This window comes from Culex quinquefasciatus, chromosome 2, assembly GCF_015732765.1.
Source record: "Culex quinquefasciatus strain JHB chromosome 2, VPISU_Cqui_1.0_pri_paternal, whole genome shotgun sequence".
NCBI classification, from domain to species: Eukaryota; Metazoa; Arthropoda; class Insecta; order Diptera; family Culicidae; genus Culex; species Culex quinquefasciatus.
In genome coordinates this window covers 206,311,869-206,323,219 of record NC_051862.1, presented here as the reverse complement: position 1 = coordinate 206,323,219, position 11,351 = coordinate 206,311,869, and the positions used below count along the sequence as shown (strand labels likewise).

Below are 11,351 nucleotides of genomic sequence, written 5' to 3'. Positions count from 1 at the left end.
ACTCTCTTGAAACCTGCGCTGATAACAAAGTCGAGACACCAACCACTCGGAGAGTAAAGAGAACTTAAAGACATTCTAGTACTACATTTCTGGAGCAACATTTGAAAGCGGCGGTACGACATTGCTCTTACGGCCTTTCGTCCCATTTAAACGCGTGTAATAAATGTCGTACCGCCCCTTTCAAATGTTGCTCTGGATTTCACATTGTGCAGTAACCATGCGTCTCCATTAGCATGGCAGATCAAGGAATAGAATTATCTACGTGCGCTGAAGTTAAATTTTGTACCGGCCAGCAAAACAAATGGTGTGCTGGTGTGTGTGAGATCAGGCTTAGATAGCTCTATAGAGTTATCTAAGGCCGATCTCACGCACACTAGCACTCTATTTGTTTTGCTGTCCGGTACAAAATTTAACCTCAATCTTTTTCGTGTACCAGGGTTGTTACGGGAGAGTCGAAAAAAAATCCGCGCCTAATCCGCGCCGACCTAAAATCCGAAAACGCGCGAAACCCACGCCATTTAAAAAAATATCTCGACCAACATTTAAGAAATTTTATTTTTTAATGAGCATGAGCATGAGCATGAGAGACCACCCATGGTTGTCCTTCTCCGTTGCTGAACAGGACCGTAATATCCTATCAATACAACCGACCATACGCTTAAACGATCAAATGATGTTTCCCTTATCAACAGCATGCATGAATGCGCTGAAAAGATAAAACATCACGATCATCAAAACTAGAGCCGTTGCTAATAGGAAACAGTCGTTGGCCACCAACGGCGCCCGCCATGTCAGTTTGTAGATCTCGGGGATTGGGACGGGAATGTTAGTTAGCACAGGTTGCTACAAAGGGTGGGTTCTATACGATATCCACACCCCCGTGTGCCGGAAAACTACTTCTACTTGTGATTTTGTTAGTGGGTAAGGGTAATGGCCAGGATTCAACATAGAGGATGATGATGCGACCCAATAATCAATAAATTTTGTTTAATGGTGTGATGTATTATGCATTCTCAAAGCAAACAGTCGGAGTATGCGGATGAGACTATATTCCCGGTTATTTGGTGTTGAGTTTAGCATAAATGATTTTAATCATTAGACAGCCGGCTGTGGAAAGATAAAACCAAATAAAATGCGAAAACGCGAAACCGCCCGGACCGATAAACACACACAATCGGGGGAAAAACAAAGACGGAAACGGAAACGAAAATCCTGCGTGATGACCGCGACGCGCACCGTTCAAATTCTCCCATTTAAGAAATTTTATTTTTTAATGAAGAAAAACTAATTCAGAAAGTATTTGATTTAAAAAAAACTCGTTTTATGTTTAAAGGCTCCTAAAGAATGCAAGCAATAAATCCATTTAAAAAAAATTCCTCAAGAGACGGTCAAGGCAAGGTCCGGGTTCGATTCCCGACCGGTCTCCTTGAAATTATTCGACTATAATTGAACTTTGAATATGAACAAAAAACGCATGGAATCAGGTGGGATTCGAACTCACACCTTTGGATTGGTAGTCAGATGCTCTAGCCACTCGGCCACCGAGGGGTTGACACCCCTTGAGTGAATTAATCCGTAGTGGTGAAATAATGTCACAAGGTCATTTACTATATAATACAACAATCCCTTCCCCAACGATTCCCCTACACACCACACACCATTATAATCTATAAATAACTCGAACCGGTTGGTACGGTATGTCCCCGGCTTCTTCTTCTTCCCCTGTTGGTTCTATGAAATGTGGGATCCGTTCATAGAATCTGTCTCATGCGGTTAATGCAACGCAGTAGGCCGGGCCGCTTTAATGAGTGTAATACACTTCGGGGGTTCTCGAAAGTACTGCAATCATTAATAATGACAAGAAAGAACTTGAGGCGTAATCTAACCATAAGTTCTTCCCGGATGCTTTCTTCGGACTGGCTGCGCTTGTGTTCGATTAGATTAGATTAGATCAAGAGACGGTCAAGGCAGGGGTCATGAAAAAAAATCTTCAAAATAGAAAATACAATATTTAAAAACCTAAAGATTTAACTTCAAAAATATAACCTCAAAATTAAATCAAAATCTAAAATTATAATATGATAAAATTTTAAATTTCGAAAGTCTAAATATTCAAAATTAAAGAATTTTTATACAGTTTATAATCCAAAATCCTCGCTAAAATTTCACTCCGAAAGAAATTTAATTTCCGATATTTAAAATAATGTTTTCTCATAATTTCAAAATCTCTTACATAAAATAGGACTTCAAAAATTGTGGAATTCAAGAATTTAAGAACTAAGAATTTAAAAATAGAGACATTAAAGAATTAAAGAATTGAAGAATAAAAGAATTAAAGAATTTAAAATTAAAGAATTAAAGAATTTAAGATTTTAAGAATTAAGGAATTTAAGAATTTAAGAATTTTAAAATTTAAGAATTTAAGAATTTAAGAATTCCAGAATTTAAAAATTTAAGAATTTAAAAATTAAAGAATTTCAGAATTTAAGAATTTAGGAAATTAAAAATTTAAGAATTTAAAAATTGAAGAATTCAAGAATTCTGGAGTTTTTTTTTGAAAAGGTCCTATAAACCATTTTTTTTTTTTTGCTTTTTGGGTGTTTTTGAATACCCCTGACTCAAGGCAGTTCTAAAAACACCCAAAAAGCAAAAATTGAAAATTTGGACCTTTTCAAAAAAAAAAAACTCCAGAATTTAAGAATTTAAGAATTGAGGAATTTAAGAATTTGAGCATGTATTATTTTTTGTTCTCTTGGTCGTTTTAATTTTTAATTTTTAGAATTTATCATTTTGGACTCTTTAAATTTTTAATTTCTTTGATTAAATTTGAATTAATTTGTTTGAATTTTAAATTCCAAAATTTGTCTAGTTTTGGATTTAATTTTTTTTTTAATAATAAATTTATAAAATTTCGTATTTTTGAATATTTGTATTCTAATTTTTAAATTGTCAGTAAAAAAGACTATAAAAATCAAAAATATTTTTGATTTCTGAATCTTCATGTTTTGAATATTGTAGCTTTCATTTTTGAATGTTTTGATCTTTTATATTTTCCCCAAGAAATCTTGAAAAAAAAATCTTTCTATGGGGTGGGTTTTACTACAACTCAACGGCGAAGAGACATCATCCGCATTTAGTACGGCCACGGAAGCAGGGCCTCGTTACGCGGTGGTTAGCGGCTTCGGCTGCCGATCCCTAAGTTGCTATGGGGCGCGGGTTCGATTCCCGCCTTATCCTCTTGGCCTTCTTTCGGATGGGGAAGTAAAACGTCGGTCCATTTGCGTAAAAGAGGTTTTGGGTGACTCACCACACAGAACCTTCGGACGCCTAGAAATGAGCAGAAACTTGCAACAGGGCCACAAAAGACCCGAGTGTCGTTAAAGTGGATTGCTTTGTTTTTTTACGGCCACGGAAACAAACCCCAATAATCATTTTTCATACATCCTAACATCGAGAAAAGTTTGAAAAATTATTCACATGATTGAAATCCTTTATAAAATAAACAATAAATAAGGTTAAAAAGAACGATACTCAAAACTCATAAGATATTTAAAAATATTCAAAGCCGGTAAAAATTAGTTGAGTGTAGTAATAAATTTGTTTAAGAAATCCTCATCAATACATTTAAAAAATAATTTCTTCACGATTTTTCCCATATAAACTTCAAGCGATTAGAGGGAGGGGTTCCCGTGGTCAGAATGAACTCAAATTTTGAATTTAGCCTGGTGATGGGTCGATATTTGATTTCAGGGGGTAGCCCAAAAAAGCCCGGATTTGGACCACCCTAGTAAACAATGACTATTTTGCATCGGTATTCGACCTACTTGCGAAAAACCAATTTGTAAAATGCTTAAGTTCATCGTCTTTCAAGTGCCTCAAATAAAAAATGAATGCTACAATTTGAAGACGTGTTTGATCCTTTTTTGTTGTGTTACTCTTCATAGTTTATCTTTAAAATACAATTTCAAACAATAGAAAATGATGGATCTAGCAACGCCAACAACCAAGGCACTGACGGACGTGAACCGTGCATGCCGAATACAGGAAAGATTACGCGAGTTAAAGAGGGAACGGGAAAGACTCGTTGACGATCTAATTGCGCTATTAGCAAGTCTTCCAGCCGAAATTCCGTCCGAATCGCCACCAGCCAACATTCCGGACGAATCGCCACAAGCCGAAATTCCTTCCGAATTGTCATCAGTGGAAACACCGTCCGAACTGCCAGCAGTCGCATCTCCGTCAACGTCGAAAAAAAGAAAAATAAGTAACTTAGAGGACGATGTCGAAGTCACTAGTAAAATCAAGAAATTAACCATTACATTTAAAACGTTAAACAACAACGAATCGTCCTCCTCCTCTGACGACGACGACTGGATTGATGTGCAGGAGGATGCGAAAGCGGCAGGCGGCTTCAGTTTCAGCATTGAAAAAGGGAAGACAGTTCAATGCGAAGTTTGTTATTTAGTGTTCGAGAATAGCATAAGACGACATGTTGCAACATTCGATTCTATGGCAACTTTGAGAACTGCGATCGATCATTTTCCAATAGATCCAATCGACTGCACCATGAAGTGAGAGTGCATAAAGCTCAATAAATGTTTAATGTAAAGTACGTCAAGCCTAAGAAAGAGTCGAATATCAGCTGGCTGGTAAGAAACGGAAATCTTTCTCTTTTGCAAAACCGGAACCAAGGCGCCGACGGACGTGAACCGTGCAATGCCGAGAAAGCCTCGTTGACGATCTAGTTGCGCTATTATCAAGTCTTCCAGCCGAAATTCCGGACGAATCGCAACCAGCCAACATTCCGGACGAATCGCCACCAGCCAACATTCCGCACGAATCGCCACCAGCCAACATTCCGCACGAATCGCCACTAGCCAACATTCCGGACGAATCGCCACCAGCAGAAATTCCTTTCCGAAGAAAAATAAGTAACTCAGAGGACGATGTCGAACTCACTAGTAAAATTAAGAAATAAACCATTAAATTTAAAACGTTAAAAATCAACGAAAAGTTGTCCTCCTCTTCTTCTCCTTCCTCCTCCTCCTCCACTTCCTCTGATGACGGCGACGGGGACGGGGACACAGATGACGACGACGACGACAACAATGTTGGTGATGGGTCATCTCGGTCCGAGGCGAGCGAGAGTGGAGTGGAAGATGCAGCCGACGACAAATATGAAGATGCGGTGGACGATAAAAACGGGACTGTTTTGCAGGAGAAGGTAAATTTCTAGTTGTTGCTCCTAGTTTTTATTCGCTCTAATTTTGCTTTTACTTTTCATCGTTTTACAGAACAACTCACAGCCGATGCTGCCACTCGGTGGTGAATCTGCCGGAAAGGTTCAGCGGCCGAAAACGGCCGACGACGACGGCAACGGCATAGGTGAACGTGGCGATGCAGACGACGGCAAAGATGAAGATGCGGTGGACGATAACAACGGGATTGTTTTGCAGGAGGAGGTAAATTTCTAGTTGTTGCTCCTAGTTTTTATTCGCTCTAATTTTGCTTTTATTTTTCATCGTAGAGTAGAAACTCGAATATAAAATAATTATCGCAAAATTAAAAGCAAAAAACTATAATTCAATCTCAGCATAAAAAAAACTTAAGCTCAATACAAACAATTTAATTTGTAAACAACAAAATGTCTAAACTTTAATTGAAAATTAAATGAAAACAACCAAGAGTGGCACGCTACCAACATAAATAAAATAATTAGTTTTGCTAAAACAGTAAAGCATCATATTTTTTCGGATTGGTTTGTAGACAAAGAAATACATTGCCATTTAAATTATCTACAAGTTTTATTTTTTATTCTCTTCACTTGCTGAGTTTTCGTTTAAATTATATATTTAAAAAACAAAAGAATGAAAAAAAGATCTTTCGATAATACAATTTCGAACATGTGTGTCTCTGTGTGTGTGTTATTACTTCATTTTGTGTTGTTTTGTTTTCTGCCTTACACGCTAAATTAAATTAGAAATTCATCTGGATTTCAGTTTTCTTTATTTTTCTTCGCGTATTTTTTGTTTTTGTATTTCTCTTTTTTCATATAAATAATTTATCTAAAAAACTCTTTAAATAAAGTCTCTGCCTTTTTTTATCTCTTGTTTTCATTTTGCTCCACACATTATTTTTTCGAAACGTTGTATTTTTTTCTCTCTCTCGCAAACATTCACAATTTCTAGTCTTTCTTTTCAATTGCGTGTTTCTGAGTGTGGGTGCGCGCGGCGACGCGTTGTTGGCGGAACGTAAGAACATACATACATTCTATATTTACAGGGGAAAAATTTACACGACTGCTCCGCCAAACCCCTACTCGCACACGCCCACACACTTTACGACCTTAAATATTGACCAACTTGCTTCCAGAGACCGGTTAGAAGCTGGCTTCTCTCTTAAATGTGATTCCCGTATCCGTTTATTTTTACCTTTTTTTTTGTTTGTTTTAAACTGAATGCATCACACTACGGTGTTACGGGGGGTTTACTTACGGACTAACGCTTACACTTAAAACGGGTTTTACATTGTTTTATGCTTATGTTTTTGCTTTGCGAATTTATTTTACACACCCCATTTAATACACCGAATCTCTCGCATTCCGTTCTTCTCTCAATGCATTGTTCAATAAATTAAATATTTTCTCAATTTCAGTTGATTATTTTGACGTTCCTCTCTCTTTTCACAGTAATTAAATATTGTTTTTCGATTATACCGGGTCAAAAACTTTCTCTCCACTGCCACACACGCCTAAACTCACTAATTTTAAGTCCCTTTTCTTGCTTGGTTGAGGCTGACTCGCAAAAGTTCCAACGCTATCACCAAAATCTCTTCAAACTGTGATTTTTGTTTTGCTTCTTTTTTCGTGTAAAGTTTAAAAATTGTCGTTCTTTTACTGCTTCGTTTGCTCCGTTTTTCCGAAAAAATCTCTTCACAAGTACGTAACTACCTTTTCACGATCCGCTGAAACTCTTTTTCAACACTTTTCGCTTTTGAGAACTTGTTGAAGGAAACAATGGTGGTTGTTGTGGTGGGCCCTAACATCTAAGACTGGTGTGATTGTTATGATATGGACGATTCTCTAGATTTTAGCAAATTTTGAATTGGATGAAACTTTACTCATCAAAAGAAGCCATTTTGCATCATTAGTTTCTCTGATAATTAACAAACTTGTCACTTGTAAAGTATTCAAAAATCTGTTTTTTAAAAGAAGGGATCCAATCTGTTCAAATGTAGAGCTGGTTTTAGAATTCGGATTTTTCTTCCAAAATTTCATTAAATTTCGCGAGAGCACAAAAAAATCAAGCCATCTTTGCAAGCTTTATCTAAAAATTATCGTAAAATGCTAAAGGAGATATTAGACTATGACAAGCAAACTTTCACTTTTTGACAGTTTGCCTGCATAATATTATATTTTGCTTTATTTGCAAGTTTGCGAGTTTGGCATAGTCTAATTTGTTTGTTTGCCATAGTCTAATACCTCCTTAATGCTAAAAGCAAAAATGTATAAATTCCATTAAACAGCTGAAAACTTAAAAAAATGCTGAAAACCCACATAAATATTGAAAGATTGAGAGCAGACATGATCAGGATGACAAAGAACACTGATGTATACTTAAAATATAATCAAGAGCAGTTTAGTTAAATAAAAGGTGGAATCTTAATTGTAGCCGATTCTGTATTGTCATTCCCTACATCAATAACCATTTCAATTTCATAAACTCGCAAATTAAAAAAAAAACTTGACAAGAGAAGTTTCAAAAAATTGAAATACAAAAAAATACGAACCTGTAATATTCAAATTATAAAATTAAAAAAAAATGCAAAAAAACTAAATATCAAAAAAAAAATTAAAAATCGTGACCACAAAATTGCACTATGGTTCAATCGTTATTTGTTTGTCTCTGTTAAAATGTAGGCGCGTGTCGAAAGTTTTCGAGCGAAGTTTCAATTTAAAATTTGTCAATCTTTTAATTTGAAACATAAAATTTCAACCGTAATCGACAAATTTGGAAAAAAGTGTTTTTATAGTGAGATCGATGAACTTAGATCCACAAACAAAAAAATCTACTTTTAGTCAAAAAAAAGTCAAGATTCTATTTTTTATAATTCCCAAATTTTAAATGATAAAACCGTAATTATCTACTCAAGGAACAGATTTCCGACTATTTTTGTACCCTTTTGAAAAAATAATATTGCAAATATGCTTTTTCCAGAAAAGCCAATTTGCGAAAATCTAGCGAACTGCCCATTTGTGTATGTGTGTTTGTGAGTGGGGAAAAGTTGTGTGTCTAAAATCTACGATTAAGCAGTTACTTTCGAGCAGCTGGGTTTTTTTGGGGCGATTCCTTTGGGGACAAATGCTATAAGAGTAAGTGAGTGTGGAAAAGGTTGGGGTTTGTTTTTGAAACATGTTTTAACACCTGGATTGGTACCTTCCGAACCCCTTCTCTCCTTGGGGGATTGAAACTCACTACGGTACGGGAGGAGAGAGGGGAAGCGGGACCCGATTCCATACTAATAAATGTGCATTCACAGTGGCTTTGTTTTTTTTTGTTTTGTATCTGGTTCAACGTTTTCTTTTCGGTTGATTGATTTCATAAATTTGTGTTCCTTTTACTTTTTGTAGAGGATCGAAAACAGTGATATTTATTTTGTCTCTCTGTACAATTAAGTTTGTTTGTTTTGTTTTGCATTCAGTTTGTGGCGCAAAGAATTGTTTGAGTTTTGGTGAATATATTAGACTTCCTCTGGTTTGTTGCTTACCTTATTTCTGGTTGATTCCATCTCTCGCTCTCCCCTTAGTCATAATCCATATCACTGGCATCGCTTTCCTCCTCCTCGGAGCTGGACAATTTTCGGCGCTTTTTCCGGGCGGATCCCCGTCCCGCCTGGGACGACGATTTTCGCGCCGACGAGCCCGAGTTTGCCGTACTGCTAGACCGTCCTCCGCCCGTGGACCGTGGCGTTCGACTGACGTTGTTCACGTGGTGGTGCGTCGTACTTCCGGGCGCGTTGTTGCTGTGGCTGTTGCTACTTCCAGTGGCAGGAGTTGTGCTGTTGGTGTCACCACCGGCCGCCGGAGGTTGCTTGACCGGTGTTGTCGTAGTGGAGTTTGGTTCGGAACCGGCGCCGCCGCCGCCCTTTGGCGGTAGCTTATCGTCCTCGTCCAGCAGGTCGGGATCGTCCGGATCGAGCCGCAGCATTAGTTGTTTGAACTGGAAGATAAAGAATCATACATTAGCAAAACAATCTTTATATCGTTATTATTATTATTACTCACATCCAAGTATCGCTGCACCAGCTCGACCCGTTCCTCCTGCGTCTGGACGCCCTCCGATGTTCGGTTCTCGCGAAGCAGCGTGATCGTTGCCTTCGGATCGAACAGCGAGTTCGACCGCCGCTGCATCGCCTTGTCGTAGATCTTGCCCGCTTCCGACGGTGAGTATCGGGATATTTTGCTGAAATTTTACCATATTATTAATATATAGTCTTATGTAATTACAGTTTGCAGCAAACAATAGGTATATCATTTCCATTTAGATTTGAATTTTGTTAAAACATTTAGGAATGTTTTCAAAATCTCCAAAAATACTAACACATTATGTGGGGAAACTAGAACTTGCAACCGAGCTGAGTCTAGGGAGCATTCTGTATAACTTGAGGCTGATTCTACCCCAGAAAGGTTTTTCAATATGGCAACACCCAACAGTATAAGTCGAGCGTGAAGTGCGCCAATTACCAGGAGAACCATACGGCTTATTTTCGCAATTACTCTGCAGACAACTAAAAACAAAAAGAATGATTTGTCCAGTTAGCTAGCAATACTGAGGTTAAAAATTGTTCACACATAGACAGGTTGTACGCTCCGCTCCCTCTTAAATTGCGTGGCCATTTGTTGAATCAAAATTGCGAATCGAAACAATACCATCTATGTCGCATAATACTAAATTACGTCTCCCACGATCACGAACAAGGCAAGTAGTCAATTACGTTTCTTCCACCAGGACTTTAATTTAGGACAGTTCCCATTGACTTCGCCGATAACGTTGTCTATGGACTTGGACACCTTCTATTTTTTTAATTCGAATCGAAACAATACAATATGTCGCATAAAAAGACAGGTGATTATTTAAAAGTTGATTATACTTTTCAGCATTAAAATTAGTATTATTATTAAATTTTATTCACAACGAAATAACACAAATTAGTGTTTTGAGTTTATTTGTTATTTCTATTGTTAAAGATTAAAAAAAAATGTTATTAAATGCCGGCTCAATTTTGAGGGGGTGGACTGGGAAAATATTTACAAAAGGAAACTCACACAAAGATGTTAATTTTTACACTTAAAAAACAAAAAGAGTTTTTAAAGCTTTTTTTTTCAATTTCAAGATCCATTTTTTCAAATTCAAAAATTCAAAAATTATAAAATAAAAAAAAATTCAAAAAAATTTAAATTAAAAACTCAAAAATTTCCAGAATCCAGAATTCGAAAATATAATATTAAAATATTTAAAAAATAAATCAATTTCAAAATTTTATAACTGAGACCGGTGGTGTCTCCCTTGGTCCTGTCTTGTTGGAGTCGCTGGTAGGCAGTTGGACTCACAATCCAAAGGTCGGCAGTTCGAATCCCGGGGTGGATGGAAGCTAAGGTGTAAAAAGAGGTTTGCAATTGCCTCACCAATCACAAGCCCTAGGACACCTAGTTTCGAGACGGAATATCGCAATTGAGGACGCAGAGGCAATGCTGTAGAGCGAATGATTGGATTTGTTTTTGATAACTTTTAAATTTTATATAAAGCTGCTACAAATATTTTTAAAAGTTTTTGTCACCCCCTTCAAAATTGGCCCGAAAAATCAGGGGGCAAAAAAATATTTTTACAATAAACTTCTAAATTTCAATGAAAATTCAAGTGCAACCAGCTGAAATCAAATTAAAATACATTCTCCTGCGTTTCAAATCATTTTTAGCATGTTTGGGTTTATTAAAAAATCTTAAGATTTTTTTGAAAATTTTCGATGCAAAATCTTTTTTTTTTCGATACAATTTTTGTTTTTGTTAGATCTTAAATTTTTTGAAAACTAATGATTGCAAAACAACTGAACTAGTGTAAAATGCATTTTAAAACACTTTTTTCATTTAAATGTGAAGACTATGGCTTGTTATTTAAATTTTTATATTTTTATATTTTTTTGCCCCCAGGGGCCAGGGCCGAGGGACAAAAACTTTTTTAAATATTTACATCGGCCTAATTATAAAATATCAGAATTTCATAATTTATTTTTTGTTATTTTACAGTCCAAGCATAAAAAATTCTAAAATTCTCAATCCTCAGAATTTTAGATCA

General features: G+C 36.5%; 2 protein-coding genes across 5 annotated transcripts in view; one reads left to right on the top strand and one right to left on the bottom strand.

The window, feature by feature from the left end:
- Positions 1 to 3,978: 3,978 nt before the first annotated feature.
- Positions 3,979 to 5,474, top strand: LOC119766479 (acidic repeat-containing protein-like). The gene is made up of 4 exons (XM_038251047.1): positions 3,979 to 4,264; positions 4,770 to 4,948; positions 5,015 to 5,224; positions 5,295 to 5,474. The coding sequence occupies exons 1-4, from the start codon at positions 3,979 to 3,981 to the stop codon at positions 5,472 to 5,474; spliced, it is 855 nt and encodes a 284-aa protein (XP_038106975.1).
- Positions 5,475 to 5,790: 316 nt separating this feature from the next.
- LOC6045776 (nipped-B protein) overlaps positions 5,791 to 11,351 on the bottom strand; it is a 41,300-nt gene continuing 35,739 nt past the window's right edge. For 3 of the 4 annotated variants that reach the window (XM_038256825.1, XM_038256823.1, XM_038256822.1), the window contains exons 16-17: positions 9,284 to 9,461; positions 8,802 to 9,218 (exon numbers count right to left, since the gene is read on the bottom strand). In XM_038256825.1, coding sequence (XP_038112753.1) covers positions 8,802 to 9,218; positions 9,284 to 9,461 — 595 coding nt within the window. Of the gene's footprint in view, positions 9,219 to 9,283; positions 9,462 to 11,351 lie in introns of all 4 variants that reach the window. The other variant, XM_038256824.1, reaches the window with a different exon arrangement.